The sequence below is a fragment of the Macrotis lagotis genome, chromosome 7 (assembly GCF_037893015.1).
Source record: "Macrotis lagotis isolate mMagLag1 chromosome 7, bilby.v1.9.chrom.fasta, whole genome shotgun sequence".
Classification (NCBI taxonomy): domain Eukaryota; kingdom Metazoa; phylum Chordata; class Mammalia; order Peramelemorphia; family Peramelidae; genus Macrotis; species Macrotis lagotis.
The window spans coordinates 212,455,238-212,482,633 of NC_133664.1; the positions used below are offsets into that span (position 1 = coordinate 212,455,238).

Below are 27,396 nucleotides of genomic sequence, written 5' to 3' on the forward strand. Positions count from 1 at the left end.
AAAGATCAACAAGAAAACTACAACTTGGTCCTAAATTCTGTGTTAATCTTAACCATGATAACTTTCATGGATGAAACTTTACCACCAGATTATTTTCCCTAAAATTCTGAAGCTTTCAAAAAAGTGGTAATAAAGCTATTTAATATTTATAGTTTTCATCAAAAGTTCTAGAGGATTGGGGCAGCTAGGTGGCACAACGGATAGAGCACTAGCCCTGGAGTCAGGAGTGAGTCGCTCAACCCCACTGCCTTGCAAAAACTAAAAAAAAAAAGTTCTGGAAGACCGAGTTTTCACAGAATATAAGAAAAACAAACATCCTTAAATGAAATGAATCAGTACAACTTATTGCAATTGATAGTGAAATTTCCTCTGAACTGGAAGGAAACATGCAAATCACAACTTGGATGTCATACTTAAAATTACACTCAGGACTTCTCAACAAAGAGTTAAACTATCAACTCATTATGACTAAAAGTAGGATTGTCCACCTTCATGCTGTTAATTAGTCCAAATATGATTTGACATATTTAACAATGAGTTTTATTTTTTCTTTCTTTAGGGGAGTGGGAAGGGTCAACAGATATTTGTCAAGAAATCTCTCAAAGATACTCCCAGATAAACCCTGCTGAACTGAATTTAACAATAGCGAAGGGGCAGCTAGCTGACACAGTGGACAGAGTACTGGCCCTGGTGTCAGGAGAACCTAAGTTCAAATCCAACCTAAGACACTTAATAATTGCCTAGCTGTGTGACCTTTGGTCAAGTCACTTAATCCCATTTCCTTCAATAAATAAAATTTTTTAAAAAATGGTGAAGAACAATGACAGCTAAATTTGGCACAAATGATTTTAAATTTGAGATTTCTTAATTTCCAGAGGCTCATCTTTTAAAAAGAAGTAGGTAACAAGTTTCTATTTCCTAACTGCTTAAGGAAGAATACATTACCCAAAGCACCACTGAGTATCTCCCCTAAAGGAGTTTAGTCTAAGGAGATAAAACAAGTGACACACACACGAATTATCGACATAGTGAGATAAATATGGTTACTATGGAATCATAACATTTATCAACATTTATATTTGAAGAAAGCTTGGTATAGAGAAAAAGAAACTAAGCTAGGCATACAAAGATATGAATACCACACTCAGTTTTACTGTTAACTACGGATCTTGAATAAGTTATTTAACTTTTAAGAACATCAATTTTCTCCTCAGTGGATTGAGAATAACCATCTGTCCCGCTTAAACATGAAAATTATTTTAAAAAAATCACAAAATCATTTAATTTTAGCACTGCAAGGCTCTTAAGTAAAGGTCACATAGTCCAAACACTCTCTTTTCAAATTTGAGAAAACTCAAGTCTAGGAGTTAAGCAGCTCTAAGTATAAAAAGTGATATATAAATGTTGGCAATACATATAAAATCGACTCGGTAATTAAATTACGAGGCTTACTCCTCAATATCCTGTACCCCACAATGTACACATCAATTGATGGGTAATTGTTGTCTCTACTTCCACAACATCTCCTGCATTTGTCTCTTTTTCACTAATCTCATAAAAATACCCAGATTCAGGCCAGTATCTCTTTGACTCTCCAAACATTTGTCCAAGGAATTTTCCTTAAACACAAATTTGGCCATGTTACTTCCTCTTTTTATAATTATGAATATGAACATCTCCCTATGCAAAAAAAAAGACAGCAAGGGATTTTTAGGGGTAGAAGTAGTATTTAATTTAAACATAAATCCCACATTAACCTTGTTTGAGTCCTGGTATAATGTTCCTTCCTTTTCAGTACTCTGTAATCCAACCAAACTGCTTCTGCTTTTCATTATACTTCATAAGTCTTGCATTGGCTACCCACCTGTAATACACCACCCCCTCATCTCTACTTTATAAAATACCTTACTTCCTAAAGGAAGACTCAAATCAACTACTATCTTCTTACACTAAGCCTCTTCTGTAATTGCTATTTGCCTTTCTTCCCCAATACTGACTTTGATAAGTTTCTTAAGAAGAGGGTTTATTTCATTTTCTTTTTTGCTTTTTACCTCTAGCTCCTAGCAGTGACTGGTACATAAGGTGATTGATAAATGTTTACTTATAGGAGGACAAAAAGATGTCCTAAGGGTAGAAACAATTAGAAAGGAGATGTAGAAGCCTGAGTCAATTCACAAACTAAATAATCCTACACAAAAAAAAACTAAACAAAAAACTGCAACCTAACAAACACATGATGTAGAATTTGTCCCCAAAGTTTATCTACTTTACTGTGGAAATGTCTTTTTTAATGGACACTCACTAATGATAAGAAGATTAAATAAGATGTTAGATATTATTTTCTAATGAGTATAAGTATAATAAATGTGAAAAAATTAGAATAATTTTTAATTGTTTAATTCAGAATTTTAGAAAAGCTTGAAACTGGTACTACTATATGGGCCACTTTCTTCAAAAAGGTAGACAAAAAAGGGGTATATAATATATGTAAACACCACATAAAAAGCAAAGAATATAGATGTTATTATTGTACAAACAGATTATTTTTTTAGAAAGGTGGTTTTGAACATTAAAAAAGGTTCAGAATGAGAACCAAAAGCTAACCAAACTAACCAAAGCTAACCATTCTGAGGCAGGAGACTCACATGTTTAGTTTCTCTTCTGTTCTCCTGAATTAACTGTTAAAAGACATGTTAAACATCCAATTTAACAAGTGAGATTAATAGATTAAATCAATAGATTAAAATTCAAAATAGTAAGGAAAATACACCTTTTATTTCTATAATGGACATGTATTTCATTGCAAGCAAAAAGTAAGCATGAAAACAAGGAAACCTATTCTTGAATAATTTGCAAAAACTGGTTAGAGTAAAAAAATTTCAAGACATTCTCTGTATTAGTCAATACTGACTCTAGGTTAGCTCATCTTATGTAAAACATTTTACTGCCACCTTATTATGACGAACTGTTTTGCAGATGATACTGTGCACTAAAAAGGTATATGCATGCACGCTTAGATTAAGAATCAGAACAGACCTTGCCATCAGCCTCAGCAGAAGCAGCAGCAGAGGGCTCCTGGGAGGCAGGTGCCAAAGTACCTGGAACTTTAGAAGACTAAAGAGAGCAAGAAATGTAGGGAAAAAAGATCAAGGATGCTACCATTTTTTTTTTAATGTACTTTTTAATCAAACCATAGACCTCTGTAAAAAAAAGAAATATGAAAAAAACAGAACCTGTTTCATAATATATTTCACCTTTTTCAAAGATGAACTATTTTTTCTCATACTATCCAGGATGTTATCAATGGTCAAAAACATTTTTTGTTAGGTCACCAAAGGAGTATCAAATTCAACAAGGTTTTTAGGGGGTGTAAGAGTTGAGTAGTTTTTTGTTAAGGTAGTCAACATTTTCCACACTTTTTTTTTAATGTTACAAGTTCTGTAACTTGTATGTACTCATTTTCTTTTATCTTCCCTCTCAAATCAAATCTCTAGAAGTTTCCAAAGTCACATGAGAGATTAGTACATTGAAGTATTATGTTAGTCTTCACAAAATTTAAGCAATGTCATTGGCAACATAAACAAATTAGGCATATCTAGTTCTTCAGGTATAAAAACAGCTTTTCATGTTCAATTTCATGGTTTAATTTAATAATACCTCTACATATTTAAATGTAGAGGCAGAAATGTTAATAGTAGATGAATACTAATCAGAAGCCAGAAAGACCTCAGCTTAAGTTCTATCCCTGACTAGATGTGAACCACAAGTAAGGAAACTAACTTTAGTGCCAGACAACCCCCAAAGGCTAAAAGTGATACAAGACTTGTTGATGGGGAGAAAGTTTTCATATCAAGGAGTAGCCCATAGAAGCTGAAATCAGATTTGGACCAAAAAAATTAATTTTCATGTTTAAAGTCTAGCAATATATAACATCTTCAAATACAATCATTCAGATATTCTAGTGTACTATTAAGAAATTAAGAAACAATTTTATTTTACAACTTTTTACATCTAAAAAATGTATTTCTGCTTCAAATTTTGAAGATAAAAGCAATGTAAGCTTCTGATTACTAAACTGAAGCCATACCAACTAATCCAATTGTCTATATTAATGAATCATTTAAAATTCAAAATTGTTTTACCTTATCCCTTGGCATTGTTGAAGGTAACTCTCTTGCTAGCCTGTTTCTCCTTTGTTCCTACAAAGCAAAAAAATATAATAAATGATTATGCCTTAATGCTATTGCACCATCCTACAATTTAGACTGTTCTGAATTATAGACAATAATATGTATAAATGATATTTCAAAATGTTTTGATAATATCATTAGTAGGTTAAGAAGCTGTTTTTAGTAGCCATAGATAATTTAGAGTATAAACCCTAAGAAGTTAAACAGAATATCATAGTAAACAGTGATAATAACTGTTACAATATTTTAAAAGTCAAATCTCTGTCAAATGGTATTAAAAGATAATAAAATTCTTAAAAACTCTTGACTACTTCCAAAGAAAGTATAATATGAGGAACAATGCTTAGTACTGTGATATAATCAGGTTGATTTCACAAGACAGTCTTTGAAAACCTGACCATTTTTCAGTTCATAATTTAATAATGAATGTTAGCAATTACAGTAGCAAGGCAGCAAAGCTAGAATTACTATGATGATTTGAAATTAAGTATTAACAGCTAAATTTCATGCCCGGCTTTGAATATCTTAATCTTATGACCTATAAATGTGTTTAAAATAAATTAAGGGGCAGCTAGGTGGCGCAGTGGATAAAGCACTGGCCCTGGAGTCAGGAGTACCTGGGTTCAAATCCAATCTCAAACACTTAGTAATTACCTAGCTGTGTGGCCTTGGGCAAGCCACTTAACCCTATTTGCCTTGCAAAAAAAAACAAAACAAAACACCAAAGAACCTAAAATAAATTAACACAAATTACAAGTTTATAAGTGAAACTTTTAATTTAGAAGATATTTCATTTAAAACATTTATACATTTTTACAAGATAGACAGTAATGGAGTCTAATGAAAAAGTGTTAAATATAATTGGTTGTTCTATGATAGGGGAAAAAAACTTCTAAATAATATCTATATTCTCATTAGCACTCAGGCAATCAATAAGCATTTATTATAGAACTACTACATGCCAAAACTGTGCTCAGCACTGAAAGAACTAATCTAGATAATCACTATAGCCCCCTAGCACTTAATTCTCTAACTTTTTATGATCACCTTCTTATGTTCCAGGAGAAGGAGCTCTTTGGTGAGAGAAGGGAAAGCTAGAGTGCCAATGAGCAAGGGGAAAATAGCAGATGAATCATTTTCTGAGACAAAATTAACGGGAAGGGCATAGTTTAGAGGCATTCCTCTTTCCAACAGTCTTGGTGCAATTGAAGGACTTCCATAGCTTTCATAGTTCTTAAATATGAGTAGTGACCATCTGATTGGTCATGAAAAATGAAAAGGAGGTATGCTTTGAGAGACTTACAATGGAAAGCAGGTATGCCTTCCACTTCACCACTAGCTCTGGCAGTGCTCTGCTCAGTTACTAAGGAACTGGGTAATGCTCCCCTCTTTGGTGCAGTAGATTCTTCCTATTATCTAATGAGAAAAAAACACTTAAAAGAAAGATTTTAAAACTTTTCAGATTTTGTGCTTGTAAGGACAGGAGGGTGGCAGAGGTTGCCTTGGAAATTCTGGAAGTTCAGTTGGGCCTATTAGTTGACTGAAAATGAACCAAGAACAAAAGGAATAGGTTGGGGAAAATCACAAATTGCAAGTCCTGAAGCAGTGATTCAAGGATCAATAGGAAGAGTTAAAGGCAAGGTGGGATTCAAAATAGTCATCTAATGGATAATTTTAAAAGAATAAAACCACCTAAGGAAGTTTTATTTTTATACACTGTGTACTTTTAATTTCCTATATGATCTTTGAAATTATATATTATTCTTTTTCTTATTAAAAAAAGTATAAAACATGTTCTTATGGTCTATAAATAAGGGAAGACTGTGGCAAAAGAATGGGTAATTAGGGTTTAGGTTATAATTGAACTCATGGAAACAAGTAAATACAAAGGGCTTGTGATCTCCAGGAAGAATTTAGGAATCAGGGAAGCTTAGGTAGAAGTGTAAAACACAAGTCCCTTTGCTTTAGTCAAAAGAGGAACTGGTTTCACAGAAAGTTGACTGCAATTTAGTTTGTCCCAAGACAAAGCACATCCTCTACAGACATAGACTCAATCCAAATATTTGTACAACACCAGTTTCTGGAATACTTGGAGCTGTGCACTCTAGTCATTCAACCATAAAGAACTGCAAGTATATCTTGTCAATAAATTTAACTTCCAATATAATCAAGTTCAAAATTAACTTCTTTGAGACAAAACAAGGACGAAAAAAATTAATTTTTTTACCTCTATATTATTGTTCATCAGCCCACAGGCATCAGCAAAGTCTGGATGTTTAGTATTGATGTAGGCCAATTCAATTGCAACTAAATTATGAACCTAAGGGGGAAAAAATAATGTTAGGGTATTAGTTCTGTAAGACATTAATTTCCTTTGAGAAATTACTACTTATAAAATTTGCTAAATACTTAATGCCAAAAATTTGACTGAAATACTGAAAGTAATATTTTGGAGATAACTTTGAAATTTCTGTCAGAGAAAACATCATTTTAAAAATTACTTAATATATCCATTGGCAGAACTGCTACAATATTTTCCATAACGACTGGTCTCTTTAGTTCCATATTTGTTCAATGATATGGTTTTGTTTTTTAGAATTTTGTAATGGCAAGTGCCTCACTTCCTTACTGTGAGGAATATAAATGAATCAATATTTCTTGCTACAGACTACACACATACACATACACACACACACACACACACACACACACACACACACAAACTTTTTATATATATAAAACTATAAATGTAGAAGGGGCAAGCTAAATGGTACAATAAAAAGAGGAAAATATGAGTTCAGATCTAGCCTCTTGACACTTACTAGCAGTACAGGACCCTTAGCACTTAACCATGTTTGCCTCAGTTTTCTCATCTATAAAATGAGCTGGAGAAGGAAATGGCAAACCACTCCATTATCTTTGCCAAAAATTTGCCAACTTAAATATAAATAAAAGCTTGTTAGAATCTTTATGTGTTAAAAGTTTAATTCTCTACTTATGTAATCTGAGTATTTTATATAAAGAATCTCGTGGGGAAAAATCTACATAAGTACTTCTTATCAAGTCTTTGATAGTGACTCTTTCAAGTGAGAACTTGAAAGAACAAACCAAAGCTACTCTCTTGGCATTGCCAAATAACTGAAAAGGTAGAACTCTGTAACTTTTGCCTATCACTTGCATACCATAATTATTAGTTTGTTTTTTTTTGTTTTCACACCTTAAACCAGTTGAGGACCCCCCTCCCCCCTCTCAATAATAGCTTCATAGATGACTGGAACATGACACAGTGGATTGAGAGTCTTCTTCTGAAGACAGGAAAACCTAGGATCAAGTATGTGCCTCTGACACATACTAGCTGTATGATCTTGGGTAAATCTTTGTTCACTAGGCAATTCTCTTAAGATCATAAAATGCAGAGAAGGTGGTGGAGAGTTTCCTCAACTGAAAGTTCCCTTTAACCAATCACAAGTCTGGTCTCTAGCCCTAACTTGATAGGTAAGTGCCTATCAGAGCTCAAATGACTTTATGGCACCTGAATAGGTCTAGGAAACCTATCTTTAGAGCTACCACATCACATCAATCTAGACAGCATTAGCATCCTGAAGGTTCCCACTTTCATCTCTAGCTAGTTGTAAAGAATATCTTTAAATAAACTCTTTCTGACATATAAGGTTTGTGCTTGGATTTCTTTAACCCATTTTTAATGCAGTCACTGGTTGACCATATAATCTCTAATTTAAAGAGGGATGCAGCCAAATAAAGAAGTGATACAGGCAGGAGAAATCCGTCGAGATTCCTTATATTTAAATTCCTTGCAGTCAAAGAGTCCTCATTCTGACTCTGCAAAGAGTGGACAAAGCATGGACCTAATTTAACTTGAATCTCTAAAGTGTCACTGATCATTTACAACTGACTAATGAAATTAACACCATGCAGTTCAACTCTTGCATTGTTTTATAATTGAAAAAAAGGAAGTATTACTTATTTTTTTAAAAACTTAATTATCTTCCATAGCATTTAAGATTTTGATATTAAAAACTTCACATGCCTCACTATTCCAAACCAATTTCTACTGAGGTCAACAACTATAACAACATATAAATAGGAAAACAAATTATTTTGCATATGGCTAATGAAAAAGTTTCAGTATCCAAGATTATTATCAATTTTATTTTATTTTGATGTATAGAATTGCAACATTTGTCTTTTGTGCAAAACCTTAGTGGCATGACAGAAATATATACCAAACAAGACTGAGAGAGTAAAGTGGGTAAAACAGATGACTTATCTTGGTCAGCTAGATGTGGTATTGTTAAAAAATCACTGGACTTGAATTAGGAAATCTGAATTCGAGTCTTAGTTCTGAAATTTACTGAGACATTTCTAAGTTTTTTTTTTAACTCTGAAAAATATGGCAATACTTTCAATATCTAATTAAAAAATAAAGTTTTTTGTATTAGATAATGAAAGCATTATCAGATTTTTTCAAAAAAAAGTTTCAGGGAAAAGCAGAGGGTATTGCTTAAATACTGTTGCTTCTCTGGATAGGATCTAGGATGATGGGAGAGCAAGGGGAGGGAAGAGTACCACAAAACATCTGCTCCTGCCACAGGGTCCTTAGAAGGACTAGAACTTCAGGGAAGAAGTTACTGATACTTGAGAAAAAAAAGATGTTGGTAAAAAATGTTTTCATCAACAACTTTGAAATAGAGTTTTAAATAAAGAGAAGAAAAACAAATTGTAGTAGTACTCAAATTTACAAAAATGTTCCCCTGTAATTTGGATTATAGATTACACAAGTAGTATACTAAGATTAACAATTCATATTTTTCATTAGTTAAACAGGATATATTTAAACCAATATTGCTGACATTCACTGTTCAAAAAATACTCATTCTAATGAAAAACTCTACTTCAGGGTTAACAAGATTAAAATTTGAAAAGGAAAAAAATTAAATCAGTATTTATCATCTTTGTTTTTTATAAAGCCTTAAACTCATTATTTTGATTAGTTAGCAAATGAAAGCACTAGTGCAAGCTAAATTTTTTATTGTAAATAAGATGTTTTGCAATATAGTCAGTCAAGAAAGATTTTTAAAATACCATGAAATATAATTGGTTAAAATAATAACTCACCATTTCATTTGTAACAGGTAACCTCTTACGAAGAAGACAAGTAACTACTTCAACTATAGCATCATGAAGTTTAGGAAACCTCAGCAATTCCTGAATTCAGACACAGAAAACAAAAGTACAATTATTAGTTCCCAGGGTCTCAAAGAACATCAAATGCGGCATGATATTCTTTTAAAATATTTTCCCATATATAAACTGATCCAACCTTTATGGAGAGCAATTTGGAACTACACATAAACAGCAATAAAACTGTATACTCTGATTCAGCAATACCACTACTAGGTCTATATCCTAAAGAGATCATAAGAAAGGGTGAAAAACCTACATATACAAAAATATTTATTGTAGTTCTTATTGTAGTGGCAAAGAATTGGAAATTGAAGGAATGGCTGAATAAATTGTAGTACATGAATCTGTTGGACACTATTGTTCTGTAAGAATTCATGAGCAACTGAACTTCCGAAAAGTCTGGAAAAACTTGCATAAGTTGATGCTGAATGAAGTGAGCAGAACAGAAGAATACTGTACACATTAACATTATGTGATAGATTTAGGTCCTCTCAGCAATTCAGTGATCGAAGGTATTTCTTTTTCTTTAAGATTTTGTTCATTTTGAGTTTTACAGTATTTCCCCTAATCTTCCTTCTCTTCCCCCCCACCCCCCACAGAAGGCAATTTGTTAGTCTTCACAATGTTTCCATAGTATACATTCATCTAAGTTTAATGTGATGAGAGAGGAATCACATCCTTAAGGAAGAAAAATAAAGTATAAGAGATAGCAGAATAACATAGTAAGATAATGGGTTTTGGCTTTTTCCTAACTTAAAGGCATGATTCTTTCTCTGGATATAGATGGTATTCTCCTTCACAAATTGTCCCTGATTGTTGCACTGATGGAATGAGCAAGTCCATCAAGGCTGGTCATCACCCCCATGTTGCAGTTAGGGTGCACAGTGTTTTTCTGGTTCTGCTCATCTCACTCAGCATCAGTTCATGCAAATCCTTCCAAGCTTCCCTGAATTCCCATCCCTCCTGGTTTCTAATAGAATAGTGTTCCATCACACACACACACACACACACACACATATATATATCACAGTTTATTAAGCCATTCCCCAATTGATGAAGATTCACTCAATTTCCAATTCTTTGCCACCACAGAGCTGCTATGAATATTTTTGTACAGGTGATGTTTTTACCTTTTTTTCATAATCTCTTCCAGGTATAGACCCAGTAGTGGTATTGCTGGATCAAAGGGTATGCACATTTTTGTTGCCTTTTGGGCATAATTCCAAATTGCTCTCCAGAAAGGTTGGATGAGTTCACAGCTCCAACAACAATGTATTAGTGTCCCAGATTTCCCACAACCCTTCCAACATTGATCACTGTCCTTTCTCATCATATTGGCCAGTCTGAGAGGTGTGAGGTGGTATTTCAGAGATGCTTTAATTTGCATTTCTCTAATAAGTAATGATTTAGAGCAATTTTTCATGTGACTATGGATCGTTTTCATTTCCTCATCTGTAAATTGCCTTTGCATATCCTTTGGCTATCTGTCAACTGGGGAAGGGCTTTTTGTTTTTTTGAAAATGACTCAGTTCTTTGTATATTTTAGAAATGAGTCCTTTGTCAGAATCATTAGTTGTAAAGATTGTTTCCCAATTTACTACATTTCTTTTGATGTTGGTTACAGTGGTTTTCTCTGTGCAAAAGCTTTTTAATTTAATGTAATCAAAATTATATATTTTGTTTTTAATGATATTCTCCATCTCTTCCTTGGTCATAAACTGCTTCCCTTTCCATAGATCTGACAGGTAAACTACTCCTTGATCTTCAAGTTTACTTATTATCTTGGTATAGGGTGTGAGGTGTTGCTCTAATCTAAGTTTCTTCCATACTACCAATTTTCCCAAGTTTTTATCAAAGAGTTTTTATCCCAATAGCTGGACTCTTTGGGTTTATCAAACAGCAGATTACTATAATCATTTCCTGCTATTGCACCTAATCTATTCCACTGATCCACCACTCTTATTTTTTTAGCCAATACCGTACAGTTTTGAAGACTGATGCTTTATAATATAATTTTATATCTGGTAGGGCTAAGCCACCCTCTTTTGCACTTTTTTTTTTTCATTGAATCCCTGGAAATTCTTGACTTTTTATTTCTCCATATGAATTTACTTACAAACTTTTTCTAACTCATTAAAGTTATTTTTTTGGAATTTTAATTTGTAGGGCACTAAACAGGTAATTTAGTTTTGGTAGAATTGTCCATTTTATTATATTAGCTCGACCTATCCATGAGGAGTTGATGTTTGCCCAGTTATTTAAATCTGATATTTGTGTGAGAAGTGTTTTGTAATTGTTTACAAAAACGTTTTTGAGTCTGCCTTGGCAGGTAGACTCCCAGGTTATTTTATATTGTCTGAGGTTACTTTGAATGGGATTTCTCTTTCTAGCTCTTTCTGCTGTATCTTGCTAGACATATATGGAAATTTTGTGGATTTATGAGGCTTTATTTTATATAATGCGATTTTGCTAAAGTTGCTAATTATTTCTAGTAGTTTTTTAGATATTTTTTGGGATTCTCTAGATATACCATCATGACATCTGCAAAGAGTGACAGTTTTGTCTCTTCCTTCCCAATTCTAATTCCTTCAATTTCTTTTTCTTCTCTAATTGCTGAAGCTAACATTTCTAATATGATATTGAATAGTAGTGGTGATAATGGGCATCCTTGTTTCACTCTGGTCTAATTGGGAATGCCTCTAGATTATCCCCCTGCATATAATGCTTGTTGATGGTTTCAGATACATACTGCTTATTATTTTAAGGAACAACCACTTATTCCTACACTCTCTAGTGTTTTTAGTAGGAACAGGTGCTGTATTTTGTCAAAAGCTTTTTCAGCATCTATTGATATAATCATGATCTTTTTTTTTAAGGTTTTCTGCAAAATTCCTTCATCCTCCCCCTTCCCCAGATGTAGCTGGGACTGTGAGATAGTAAACTTCACTTGACTCCCTATGTCACAGGAAGCATATCTAACTGCTATCTCCGCTTCTGTACCCTGCTTGATCACAATACCCGCCCCCCTCCTCCCAACTAGTATAAAAACCTTGTTCTCTGGACACTCAGTGCTATGTGCTTTACGGATAAAACCCCACATAGCCACTGGCAATAAGCTCTACTACCCACAATTCATACCATGGTCTCCATCTTACTTTTTAGGTACAACATTTGGAGGCCCCAGCAAGATGCTGGCTTTTTGTGTTGCCACAGGAGACCACAGGCGCATGAAGTTTAAGTTCAAATAGACTGTCTCTCCCTTTCCTAGGGGAGCTGGCCCCTGAAGATGTTCCAGGGCCTTGGGACATAGGTTGACACAGTCCCAGTATAAACCTCTCTTCAACTGCAATCCCCATTCAGCCTAAGAAGAGCTCTTGTTACACCTCTGGAGGTAAGCTTGTTCTGGTTCTGGGTCTAGACATTTGGTTGAAGGGGAATTCCATATCACACGTGATGTCCTGGTCCCTTCTTTTGGGTGCTCGTGATAGCAAGGAACACATTTGGTCTGCCTTTGGGAGGGAGAGATTGTCAGACATGATGCTGAAATCTCCCCTCACAGCATTCCTGAGATGTCAGGAATTTGCCATTGGTCTGTGATAATTGATATATGCTGAAATTGTTAGTTTGGAAAATTCATTTGCATTTGTGTAATCCATGTTTGTGCCTTGTCTGTCTTCATGTGTTTAGACTATACTTACTTGTGTGTTTGGTTCCTCTATTGATTTATTAAATAGGGCAAAATGGGAGTCAGCAAGTTCCCCTAAAGACTTCCTTGGGTTGCCTCATTTAAATTGCTATTTCAAAGATTCCTGTATTCGGTTGTTTGAAGAAGCCTCCTGGAGAAGATTCCAGGCTGGATTTTTAGGCAGTTTGCATCTAATGCCCTCACTGGCTCTCCCCTTGAGACTGCTTTCTGCCTATGTTACAATGGGTAATCTGATCCCTCCCTCTTCACCTTGGGTTGTCTCTTGAGCACTTCCAAGAGTGAATTTTTATTAAGGTGTTGAAGTGACTGAGGCCAAATTACTAACCCTGATATTCTACCATAATGAGAAGCCCCCCCCCCTTTGTTTATGTTCTCTTCTCTTTCTGGTTCTCTGTGATTCTGTGCTGCTAGAGTTTTTCCCCCTCCCCCTTTTAGAAAAAGGGCAAAGGAGAATTACTTCAAGGAAGAATTAGTAAAATAATTGTTAAAAGGGATCTTATTTTGAAGTTAAAGAAACAAGAAAGAGAGAGTGAATATTACAAAATATGCTAACCAAAGAAATCATACAAAGAAATGTTATTTTAATTTGAAAAAGTTGTGGGAAAATAAATTTCAGAAAGACAGGAGAGTCGGGTTAATTCTAAAGTACATAATGTGGTTACCAAAATGATAGTATAGGGGAAACTAAATAGTTAATCTTTATCCAGGATGATATAGTAACATTAGAGCTTCAGGAGTTTATCAATATAGATTCTGATAATGTTAGTTATTACTGAAAATTATGAGACAAGTAAGGATTTAAGAATAGAAGATCAACCCCCCCCAAAGGATTTAGAATTGTCCCCCTATGAAAGTTATTCAGTTCACTCTATTTGAAGAAGGGTGCAGGAAATATTCTAATAGGCTAAGGGATTTTTGAATGACTGTTTGCCTTCTCTAGGGTTTTAGCAGCTATAATCAAGAAGTGTTAAATATTAAAACCTTGGAATGGAAAATGTATTGTGAAAAGTGGAATCATATCTATGGTTTATATAGCTGTGACTTTTAATTAAAGTCAGGAAGAGCCAATGAAAAGGAACAGTGAAACAGTATATTGAGGGAAAATGTGAGTCGTATAGTCTGGGTCAGAGGTTTGGAAAGAACTGGAAAAAAAATCCAGACACAGAGACAATTGGGATTTTTTGAACCATTTGTTAAATAAGGAAATTGGTTAAAGAATGTAGAGAGAAAATTTGAGCAGGTTTGATTTTGTATACCAAAGATGGATTTGGGGAACTTTGAAAAATGGTTTACAAATCATTGTGAGAAAAGAAGGAAGTATAGAACTATGTGTTTATATGAAGCTAGGGTAATTAAAAAAATGCATTAAACTCAGGGGCGGCTAGGTGGTGGAGTGGATAAAGCACTGGCCCTGGAGTCAGGAGTACTTGGGTTCAAATACGGTCTCAGACACTTAATAATTACCTAGCTGTGTGGCCTTGGGCATGCCACTTAACCCCATTGGCCTTGCAAAAAAAAAAAAATGCATTCAACTGCCACTTTTTGCAATTTCTGGCAGTGAATTGATTGGAGAAGTAATAAACCCCATAAAGTGAAAGGTTTGATATGAAAACAATTGCTAGGTAAATGCTAACTTTGCCATGTTATTATTGATTCTATAATGTAATAAACTAAAGATACATGTAAATTGAATTAAAGAGTTTGTAAAGAAAACATGTTTGAACTTTTGATTCTGATGTTTTATGGCCTCTCCAGAGTAATGGGAGTCTGGCAAAACAATTGTCAGGACAGACTTGTGAGTTATGTGCTCTTGATCAAGCTTAAGTATTACTAAACGAGGGAAAGTATTATTTCATGTATCTGGGAAAAATCTGGAGTAACGATAAACAGCCAAGGTAAAGAATTAGTATGTATTACTTTGATGTCTCAAATTTAGGGGAATCTCCAATTCCCAGAACATAAAATGTTCTAATATTAAGAAATATTGGTCAGTAAGGATAAAAAAAAAAAACTCTTTTAAGTTTGAGCATATAAAGATAAGAAGACTTTACAAACTTTTTAGGGTCTGAAAAGAAAATGATTTAAGGCTAATCTGAATATGACTTTTGGAATTTAAGAGAAGTATAAAGAAAATCTTGTAGTTATAAGGGACTTTTTAGCAACAACTGGTCTTAAGAATTCTATGTATTGTAAAGTTTTAGGGAGTAAAGGCAACACACATGTAACTGAAATATGTTATATACAATTAGTAAACTTTGTATATGAACAGTTTAAGCTATACTTTAAAATTGTTTTGTAATAACAAACTATGAATGAATTGAAGTTTCATCTATCATATTTGTAAAGATTTGCTTTGAGAAAAACTAGAGAATACCTTACCAACAGGTTATATCTCTCAATGTCTTTTTGGCCCAGAGAATTTGTGAAAGACTTTGTTTTTCACTTCATGTTTGTGAAAGGGAATATTGATTTGTAAGATCAATATAGCTTATTTATTAACTGTTAAAAAGAGACCCCACATAGCCATTGGCAATTGACTGAAACACCGGGATGGGTAATAAGTGCACATTGGGCTTTTGAAATTAATATCATTATACAGGACTAAATTCATGGAGATATTTTTTTGTTTTGAAAATAGAAAAGTATTTGGAAGAAGAGATAAACAAGCTGATAAAGCAAAAATTTAGAAGAAGTTTGTATGTAAAAGATAATTAAGGTTAACTTTTAAGAGAATCTTGTTTTATGTAACTTTAGGAGAATGAGATGTCAGCATGAAAACCTTATATTTCATGTAGGTTAAGAATTTAATGTTTAAATTTTAAAGAAGTAAATTGCACTTTTCTTCCCCCATGTTAAATGTAGACTCAGAAGGATATTATTTAAGAGATTGGGAGGTATATCTTAACTGCAAGATATCCTTTCCAATAATTTTGAATAAATGTGAGGGGCTTTGGAAAATGATTAGGAAATTAAAAATTATGTAACCCTAATTAGATGACTTATCAATGGGTAAGATGTTGAAGAGTGATATCAAACATGTGATCTAGTTTTAGAAATATAAACTATTTTACTGTCATGATGCCAAAGCCTGGATGGTGGAATTTAGGGGATGGAAGCATTTTTGTGCCGGAAGCACTGGGGAGGAACAGATACAGAATACAGGAGAGTCTTAGCCCCTGAATTCCCAAACCCCATCCCCCCACCCGTCACCAGGTCCCATCTGTTTCCCCTAGGAGGATTCCTTCACTGAATAAAAAGGGAAGAAGGCAGCAGGAGGATGGTGGAGAATTGGCAGAAAATTCTTATCCCAGAAACAATAGAGACAGTTAAAACCACCAGTAGCAGGTTTTAAATATCTCTTGGTTTTTGTTGACACATTTTCAGAATGGGTAGAAGCGAAAGAAATAGCCTTGGAGGTAATTAAAAAATTCTGACTGAACTCTTCCCCGATTTGGCCTCCTGCTAGGAATTAGGTCAGACAATGGTCCTGCCTTTACAGCTAAAATCTTTCAAGGAATACTCCTGATGCTGGGAGAACTTGACTGCTTTTTGAATGTTTAGAAAGTAACCATATTTAATGTATTCTGATGACAGGGACACTCAAAGTAGATTTTTGTGATATATGTGTAGGGAAGGGGGCTGATCGATTGTGACCCCCTCCCCCCAATCTAGATTATGAAATGGATTCTTTATATCTTTACGGCTACTAAGCAAACCAGAAGAAGTAGTTTTAAGTGAATTGGATCGAATAGCGTTAGGTGTATTAGGTGCGTGGCTCTGACATCTGCTAGCAGCTACATGTTAAGATAGGAATTAAGTTTCTTTAATTTTTAGAAAGGAGATTTAGGTAAGAAGGGGAAATTCTTAGGATAATTATAATTTTAAGGCCTGCTTTAAGGAAAGGAATATGAGTATATCAGGAAAAGGCAAATCTATGGTACATTTGGGAATATTTTGGAAAAAAATCATTTTGGTTAAAGGTGTTTTAGCCATTATTGTAACAAGAGCAAAGGCTAAGATTGTTTTATTTTTAAACCATAATGCTGGGTACTTTTTGAACTAAGATGACTGTTGAATGTATATGTTACAAGCTGAAGTCAGTATGATAATTCTCATTGGGAGTTTGCTCATATAGTAAAACACTAAGTAAAGTTTATTGTGTTAAAGTGAAGTCTGTGCATCAATATGGAAATAAGGCAAAATGTAAATTGTAATAAACTCCAAAATATCATTGTCTTGTGATGAAACCATGTGTTCTGATCTGAGTAAAATGTTAAACAGTTTCTTTACCAGAAGACAAAGTCTCAAACAGTCACCTGACCTGGAGAGAACTTTTTGGGAACAGATTCAGAAGATGCAGAAGGACATTGGAGATCTCCAGGAGAGAAGAGAAGTGAGGAGAGACACTGGACCAGTTCATCTCTACCATTTCTCACCTATGTATATATTGTGTAGTCAGGGGATCTGTTTTTGTAACCTCCCCTTGATTCTGTAAGTGTGACAACCCTACTTATGCCCTTCTCCTTATGAAAAAGAGGAAGAGAAGACAGGGTGAAGATATTCTCCATTGAAAGAAAAGGAGGTGGGGCGGCTAGGTGGCTTAGTGGATAGAGCACCGGCCTTGGAGTCTGGAGTACCTGGGTTCAAATCCGGTCTCAGACACTTAATAATTACCTGGCTGTGTGGCCTTGGGCAAGCCACTTAACCCCATTTGCCTTGCAAAAACCTAAAAAAAAAAGGAGGAAGGGCAGCTAGGTGGCACAGTGGATAAAGCACCGGCCCTAGAGTCAGGAGTACCTGGGTTCAAATCCAGTCTCAGACACTTAATAATTACCTAGCTTTGTGGCCTTGGGCAAGCCACTTAACCCCATTTGCCTTGCTGGGTAGCATGATTATATCCTACATGAGTCTGTACATCCTATCTAAGGAGCATCTTTATCTCTGATTTAGCTGGACTGTACCTGGATCCCTTGTAAAGATGCTTGTAGTTTGTGCTTACCTAGGTTATGAAGGGGATAACTAAAGGGCGTGAATTATTTTGGAAAAAAACTGGGGAATGAAGTACAATATTAGTATTCGTGTAATCCCTGCGTAAAAGAGGTCCTTGGCACTTTTCTGGGCCCTGAGAAACTCCTCAGAAATATAAATATGCCTTTGGGTCTGAGAACATTCTAACAGGACCCAAATGTTTGGCCCTGTGGTCACGAAATATACCATAAAGTTGTCTGAGACTTGCAAAATGCTCTTGTTAACCTATTCCTTTTTGCTCTATCTGCAAAATTCCTGCATCCTCCCCCTTCCCCAGATGCAGCTGGGACTACAAGATAGTAAACTTCAGTCGACTCCCTATGTCACAGGAAACATGTTACAAGGAAATATACCTAACTGCTATCTCTGCTTCTGTACCCTGCTTGCTCACAATACCCCCCCCCCCCAAATACTAAAAACTTGTTTTGAACACTCGGTGCTATGTGCTTTGTGGATGTAACCCCACATAGCCAAAATTCATAGCTTGGTCTCCATCTCGCTTTTTGTGAGGTGGTTATTTTAATCTACAATTTAACCTGAAATTTAATAATTATCTAAACAAATTAACAATAATATTTAACAGTTATTTTAATCTACATTAATAATTATAGTAATTAGAAGGAAGAAATGACCAGCACACTATGGCTTGCAGCCAAGTTTCTGTTTTTGTAGAACCCTAAAGTTAAGAATCATTTTTCATCTTTTTTTTCAGGGTTTCACCAATCTGCTCGAATGTGCTGTTTTCAATGACTGAAATATAGTTCAAAATCTGGTACTGGTACTTCCTTTACAATTATTTTATCTTGACTTTTTATTTCTTCAAATGAATTTTATTATTTTTCTAGCTCTTTAAGCTCTATAAAAGTAATCCTTCTGCACTTTGGTAAGGCACAAAATAAGTAAATTATGTTTAAGTAATATCACTTACTTTCATTATATTGCTTGGAGCAAAATATGAACAAGTAATATCTCTCCAAACATTTGGCTATGTCTTTTCATAAACAATCTGTGAAGATTTGGAAGAAGAGCTGGAATGGAAAAACACTGCATATGGAATAAGACAAATAATGCCTAACTTGGTGTATATGCTATTTAGTATTACTAGACCATTTTTCTCTATCTTTAAAAAAAAGTTCCCAAGGAGGAATTTGGAACTATGCCCAAAGGGCAACAAAAATGAGCATTCCCTTTGATCCAGCAATACCACTACTGGGTCTATATCCTGAAGAGATGATGAAAAAGGGTAAAAACATCACTTATACAAAAATATTCATAGCAGTCCTGTTTGTGGTGGCAAAGAATTGGAAATCAAGTAAATGTCCTTCAATTAGGGAATGGCTTAGCAAACTGTGGTATATGTATGTCATGGAACACCACTGTTCTATTAGAAACCAGGAGGGATGGGAATTCAGGGAAGCCTGGAGGGATTTGCATGAACTGATGCTGAGTGAGATGGGCAGAACCAGAAAAACACTATACACCCTAACATGGGGGTGATGATCAACCTTGATGGACTTGCTCATTCCATCAGTGCAACAATCAGGGACAATTTGGAGCTGTCTGCAATGGAGAATACCATCTGTATACAGATAAAGAACCATGGAATTTGAACAAATTTCAATGAGTAGTCCCTTTAATTTAGAGAAAAAACCTGCTAACTTATTGTCTGATCCTGTCATCTATTATACTTCATGTTTCTTCTTTAAGGATATGATTTCTCTCTCATCACACTCAATTTGGATCAATGTACAACATGGAAACAAATTAAAGACTGACAGATTGCTTTCTGTGGGGGGGGAGTAAGACTGGGCGAAAAATTGTAAAACTCAAATAAAATCTTTAATAAAAGAAAAAAAGCTGGGGCGGCTAGGTGGCGTAGTAGATAAAGCACCAGCCCTGGACTCAGGAGTACCTGGGTTCAAATCCGGTCTCAGACACTTAATAAATTACCTAGCTGTGTGGCCCTGGGCAAGCCACTTAACCCCGTTTGCCTTACAAAAAAAAAAAACCTAAAAAAAAAACGAAAAAGAAAAAAAGTTCCCAAAAAACTAGAATTGACCAAACATATGTTAACGACTCTATGAGATTAAAAAATTTTAAAGTCAAAAGACTGAAAAAGTTTAAAGAAAATTTCAATTACCTCATGAAGAAAACCTCAACTAACTGGAAAATAGCTCAAGGAGAAATTATTTAGGAATCATTACTGAAAGCCATAGAAAAGGAAGCCTAGACATATTTTAAAAATTCAAACTGCTTAGAACACTCAGAGCAAAAGGGCAAAGTCAAAAGATAAACAATCCACGTCTTTGAAACTCCAAAAAGAAAACTTCCAGCAATATTACAACCCAAATACAGTTTCTAGCTTAAATTAAAAAATTATATTAGCAGTTAGGATGAAATAATTCAAATACCCATGTTGCAATCAGGATCACATGATTTAGCAACCAGGAAGGACCAGAGAACTTGGAATACTGTATTACAAAAGGCAAAGGAAATACAAACACAGGACAGGAGAGGGGGGGAAAAAGTAAACAGAGAGAACAATCATAAAGTATGATAAGGATAAATTGCTTACATTCTTGTATGAAAGAATGATATATGTACTACCCTAGACCTGTCTTATCAGTGTGGGTCAAAGAATTGTATTTATACAGTTCTACCTGTTTGTGTCTTGGCAAGTAGACTCCTGAGTATTTTATCTTATCATAAGGAATTTCTCTTTCTATCCCTTCCTTCTGGATTACAGTTGTAGTTTACTCAAATGTTAATGATTTGTATGGGTTTATTTTATATCCTAAAATTTTACTGAAATTAACATGCTAATTTAGCTTTTTCTCTATATATTTAAATATACCATTTGATGCATATGTTCAGACATAATTTCCCTGTTTACATATTTTAATTAAGCCTTCTGACATTACCTCATCTGAAATTATGATTGCTACTTCTACATTTTTGTGTTTCATCTCAGAAGCATAACAAATTTTGTGCAAGCTTCCATTTTAAGGATTTTTTTCTCTTCAACAACATATTGTTTGCATTTATGCATTACAATCCATATCCTTTTCCATTTTATGGGGGGGGTTCTTTACATTAACAGTTGTGACTGCTAACTGTACATTTCCGGGCATTCTATTCCCTTATATTTATTTTTTCCTTCATTTCCTGCTTCAATTCATTTCAAGCATGGTCATATTATACTCACAAATTCTTCAGGTTTTTGTTGCTGTTGACTGTTACAGTGTTCATGCTTCTGTTTTACCATTCACCCCTTTAGAGGGAGGGTAATTTCCCTTTAGAAGAGGAGGATGGTGAGAGAGAAGGAGTGAGCTCAGTTCAAATGCTCTACTTGAATAAAATCTGCAACTGTTCCCCTGCCCCTCTTCTCTTTCAAAGTCCAAAAAAAAGACTTTAATCTTTTCTTTTCATTTAATTAACCCTTTGAAATTCATCCTCCTCAGTTAGAATTTGCTTTAACACTAAAAATTTCCTTCATCTACCCTTCCTCATATTTCCATTTTTTCCCTTTGTTCCTTTACCTCCTGTTAAGTGAAATGTTTTTCAGGACGCAAGTCTGTATTTATGTGTGTATTCTTCCCTCCTTTGACCATTTCAAATAAGAGTAAGATAAGAATGCTATTCATTTCCCAAACCCTTCTACTTATTTAGAGACTTCTACTTGCACATTCCATTTATATAAAAATTTCCTTCATCATACCACTCCCCTATTCTGCTATCCCATGCATTCCTCTTTATCTACTTTCCATTTTTTCTTTTTTTTAAAAAAAGATCATCAAAACAGCTAAGTGATGCAGTGGATGAAGTACTGGCTTCTGGAGTCAGTAGATCTGAGTTCAAATTCAGCCTCAGACACTTGACACAATATCTATGTGACCATGAACAAGTAGTCACTTAAACATGAATCTATCACATCAAGGGCCAATGCCGGCCATCCTGATTCCTATTTGGTCACTGGACTCAGAGAAGAAAGTAAGGCTGGGGACTTAGTACAGTACGCCCTCACTCAAATCCAACTGAAGTGCATGACATGGCATCACCTCCCTGATGTCATAGTCCTCTTTGAGAATGAAGGGCAAAAAACCTAAAAAAGAAAAAAAAGGGGAGCGGCTAGGTAGCTTAGTGGATAAAGCACCGGCCTTGGAGTCAGGAGTACCTGGGTTCAAATCTGGTCTCAGACACTTAATAATTACCTAGCTGTGTGGCCTTGGGCAAGCCACTTAACCCCATTTGCCTTGCAAAAACCTAAAAAAGAAAAAAAAAAGAGAATGAAAGGCAAACAACAAACAACATCTTTGACCCACACTGATAAGAAAGATCTAAGGTAATACATGTAACATTCTCTCATACAAGAATGTAAGCAATTTATCCTCATCATACTTTATGATGTTTTCTCATTTTACCTTTCCCCCCCCTCTCTCCTGTCCTGTGTTTGAATTTCCTTTGCCTTTTGTAATACAGTATTCCAAGTTCTCTGGTCCTTCCTGGTTGCTAAATCATGTGATCCTGATTTCAACCTGGGTATTTGAATTATTTCATCCTAACTGCTAATATAATTTTTTTATTTAAGCTAGAAACTGTACTTGGGTTGTAATATCCCTAGAAGTTTTCTTTTTGAAGTTTCAAAGAGGTGGATTGTTTTATTTTTTGACTCTGTCCTCTTGCTCTGAGAGTTCTAAGCAATTTGATTTTTTAAAATATGTTTAGGCTTCCTTTTAATCTCATAGAGTTGTTAACATATGTTTGGCCAATTCTAGTTTTAAGGGAACTTTTTTTTAAAGATAAAGAAAAATGGTCTAGTAATACTGAATAGTATATATATATACCAAGTTAGGCATTATTTGTCTTACTCCATATGCAATATTTTTCCAATCCAACTCTTCTTCCAAATCTTCACAGATTGTTTAATTTTGTTATTTTTATCTAGTTTAAATGCTTTTTTTTGGAAATCCTTTTCAATTTACATGTTTGTAGTTAGTGTGTTCTTTGTTCTGTTTCAGACCTGAAGGTTAGTTACTATTATCATCCCCATTTCACAAATGAGAAAACTGAGGCAGAAAAAGTGATCAGTGTTTTAGGGGGCAGCTAGATGGCACAGTGGAGTTTGAATCTGGCCATAGACACTAACTTGATATGTGATCCAGAACAAACTCTATTTGTCTCAGTTTCCCTCATCTCAAAAATGAAATGGAGAAGGAAATAGCAAACCACTTCAATATCTTTGCCAAGAAAACCCCAAATGGGGTCATGAAGAGTCAGACACAACTGAAGTGACTGAACAATAAGTATTTGAGGCCTATTGTAAATTCACTTCTTCCTGACTACAGATCTAGAGGCTCTATTCTACCACTTCATCCAGATACTATAATGAGAATTATAGGATCAAAAATATTTTGGGGGTGGCTAAGTGGTGCAGTGGATAAAGCACCGGCCCTGGAGTCAGGAGTACCTGGGTTCAAATCCAGTCTCAGACACTTAATAATTACCTAGCTGTGTGGTCTTGGGCAAGCCACTTAACCCCATTTGCCTTGCAAAAACCTAAAACAACAACAACAAAAAAACAAAAACAATATTTCTGTACATATGGTAACTTAATTTCTTATTGACCCATATAGTACATGTCTAGCAATGAGAATTTAAAATACTTTTAAAAAATTATAATTCTGTACTTCTTTCCAGAAGGATTGGACCAATTCATAGATAGACAGATATAGTTCCTTAAAGTCTTACGTTGTCTTTCTATATATCTGGTATACTCATTTTAATAATGTATATAAAATTGAGTCTCTTCATTAATGGTACTATTTAAATGTGTATTTCTTACCTGTGTACTATAATTGCTACAGTGCTGAATAATTCTTTGCATTTCCTCATGAACCAGCTCCACACAACGAAGACTGGGTTCCTCTAACCGTTTGATTTGTCTCTTCACTAGTAATTCAAATGAAACCTCAGGCACAAATAAGGCAGGACGGGGTCCCTGAAAAAATTTATTTCAAAATGTAATTTTAATTTATATTTCTTATAACCTAGTACTTAATGTTTTTATCTCTTTTACCAACAAAAAATGAGTGATATTTTTGTAATGATTTTTCTTAATATCAAATGAAAGATTCAACTGTACTATATTATACACCTGTATATGCGCGCGCGCGCACACACACACACACACACACACACACACAAACACAGACTCTTTTGCCTCAGTTAGAAGTAAACCTTAAAATTTAAAAGAATACTTACAGTAGCATTTCTAATGGCAGTCAAAATATCAATTGTATTTAGGCCACCCAGAGGATCAACAGACTCTAATGTTCTCCCAAAGGTTTCATGAAAAATATAACATATTCTAGCACCACCACATCTAGAAAGTCAAGGCAAATAATACTAATATTTAAAAAAGGTTAGACTTCTTACTTTAAATATATAATAGTCACTATATTTATGATAAGCCTACAGGTAACAGATAAATATCATCACTTAGGGGTTTTCTATGTTCATATATTAAATTTGCTGTGTTATTCAGTCATTTTTCAGGCATATCTGACTCATCTTAACCCCATTTGGGTCATTTTTTTTTTTGGCAAAGATCCTGAAGTCTTTTACCATTTCCTTCTTCAGCTTGTTTTACAGAGAAGGAAACTAAGCAAAACATGGGGTTAGGTGAGCTTCCCAGGGTAACAAATCTAGTAAGTATTTGAGGCCAGATTTAAATTCAGGAAGATGAGTATTCCTGACTCCAGGCCTGGTACTCTAGACACTGTACCACATAGTTGCCCTCATCTATTAAAAATACATTAAGAAATCCATGGAGATCTTTATTTCACAGGTAAAGAAATCATGTATAACGAGTCCATTTATATAAAAAGTTATTAACAAATGAATAAATCCTCAAATTCTTTTAATTATGTATCAATTTAAAATAAACACTAAGGCTTAATTACAATAACTTATGCATAAAGCATTTTCAGAAAGACTTATTTGAGAGGAAGCATGTTGTACTGAACCCAATGTGAGTCTTGAAATCTACTTCTATGATATTGTGGTCGTGTAAATAGGGGCAAGCAATTTAGCATCTTAGTATCCTAACCAACTCTTTGAAACTATTTGAAATATCTGAAAAATATATGAAATATTATTATCCTCATACTAGTTTTATTTTCTATATCCATAAAATAAATTTTTACTTACAGCTCAGAAGTCTCTATATATTTTGCAGTTCCTTCAATTGTGTTGCAGTATTCTGTAGCAAATTTAGTAATAAGTTGCAATAAAGTAGCACTCTTGTCATCCACAGGTTCACCATAACTATTTAAGAGAGACTGGTACTGAGCAGCTAAAACATTTATTCTTGTTTTCAGTTCTGGCAAGCAATCCCTAATGTGATGCATCAATAACCTAAGGGAAGAGAATGTGAATTATGGAAATATCGCACAAAAACTTGAGGTTATCTACAATCTCACATAAGTCTAAAAGTGAAAAAAGTTTGAAAAAAATCTGAAAAATCAAATTTGAAGCAAAATTTACTGTAATGGTATATCAAAACATAAATATCTTAACTGAATTTACAGAATCCTGAGTATTAAGAATTATAATGGTGCCTAGAAGAACACCCACTTAAGCTAGGTTTTGACATCAGAAATCATTCCATTCATCACTACTGTAGGAACAGCATCTATTCCATGAAGATTAGGCTAGTTTTAGTATTTCTGACAGAGGACTCATTTCTAAAATATACAGAGAACTGAGTCAAATTTTCAAAAAAAAAGTCATTCCCCAATTGACAAATGGTCAAAGGATATGCAAAGGCAATTTACAAATGAGGAAATTAATCCATAGTCATGAAAAATTGCTCTAATTCATTACTTATTAGAGAAACGCAAATTAAAGCATCTCTGAGGTACCACCTCACACCTCTCGGACTGGCCTATATGACCAGAAAGGATAATGATGAATGTTGGAAGGGATGTGGGAAATCTGGGACACTAATACATTGTTGGTGGAGCTGTGAACTCATCCAACCTTTCTAGAGAGCATTCTGGAACTATGCCCAAAGGACAACAAAAATGTGCACACCCTTTGATCCAGCAATATCACTACTGGGCCTATACCCTGAAGTGATGATGAAAAAGGGTAAAAACATCACTTGTACAAAAATACTCATAGCAGCCCTGTTTGTGGTGACAAAGAATTGAAAATCAAGTAAATATCCTTCAATTAGGGAATGGCTTTAGCAAACTGTGGTATATGTATGTCATGGAACGCTATTGTTCAGGGAAGCTTGGAGGGATGTGTATGAACTGATGCTGAGTGAGATAAGCAGAACCAAAAAAACATTGTACACCCTAACAGCAACATGAGGATGATGATCAACCTTGATGGACTTGCTCATTCCATCAGTGCAACAATCAGGGACAATTTGGGGCTGTCTACAATGGAGAATACCATCTGTATCCAGAGAAGGAATTGTGAAATTTAAACAAAGACTAAAGACTATTGCCTTTACCTTAGGAAAAAACCTTATCTTTTTATGTAACTTTTCTGTCTCTTATACTTTATGTTTCTTCCTTAAGGATATGATTTCTCTCTTATCACATTCAACTTAGATCAATGGAAACAGTGTAAAGATTAACAGACTGCCTTCTGTGGAGGTTGGGGGAGGGAAGCAAGATTAGGAGGAAAATGTAAACTCAAAATAAATAAAAATATTTATTAAAAAAAGACTACGCTTAGTTTTCTCTAAAAAGGAACTAGAACCATCCTCAAGATGAAATTGATCTACAGGACTATTCTCTATTCATTAATATTACACTTCCTGGTCACCCCAAGGCATAAAAAGTCATTTATATAAATAACTGGCTTATGTAGATGATATCCTACTGCTATATTCCTTCTGAATGGGCACATCATCACAATAATGTGTGGGTAGGGGTGCCAAAATGAGTCAAAGTTAGCCCAAAATGAGCTAATTAATAATGAGTTTTACTTCAATTCTAAGTCTACATGAATTAGGCTTGACCCATATCATTACTCTGATATTCTTATAATGTCCCAAATAACTCTCTAAAAACATTCCTGAAAACACTAATATGTAAACATAACTGATGCCAGATTTCAAAAGTAAAGAAATGATGTAGAATAAGTAAATTTTTATCAAAAGTTATTAGCAACAAAACATCTTCAAATTCTTTTAATTATCTATCAATTTAAAATAAACACTAAGGTTTACATAATGCATTTGCAGAAATA

General features: G+C 34.5%; 1 protein-coding gene across 6 annotated transcripts in view; it reads right to left on the reverse strand.

The window, feature by feature from the left end:
• The window catches only part of DNM1L (dynamin 1 like), a 95,351-nt gene that overhangs the window by 4,024 nt on the left and 63,931 nt on the right, over nucleotides 1-27,396 (reverse strand). For 2 of the 6 annotated variants that reach the window (XM_074194753.1, XM_074194754.1), the window contains 8 exons: nucleotides 25,339-25,545; nucleotides 24,391-24,511; nucleotides 23,972-24,127; nucleotides 9,327-9,416; nucleotides 6,418-6,510; nucleotides 4,143-4,199; nucleotides 3,037-3,114; nucleotides 2,624-2,678 (listed from right to left, as the gene is read on the reverse strand). In XM_074194753.1, the coding sequence (XP_074050854.1) occupies nucleotides 2,624-2,678; nucleotides 3,037-3,114; nucleotides 4,143-4,199; nucleotides 6,418-6,510; nucleotides 9,327-9,416; nucleotides 23,972-24,127; nucleotides 24,391-24,511; nucleotides 25,339-25,545 (857 nt within the window). The remainder of the gene's footprint in view (nucleotides 1-2,623; nucleotides 2,679-3,036; nucleotides 3,115-4,142; nucleotides 4,200-6,417; nucleotides 6,511-9,326; nucleotides 9,417-23,971; nucleotides 24,128-24,390; nucleotides 24,512-25,338; nucleotides 25,546-27,396) is intronic. The other 4 variants (XM_074194749.1, XM_074194748.1, XM_074194752.1 and 1 more) reach the window with 2 other exon arrangements.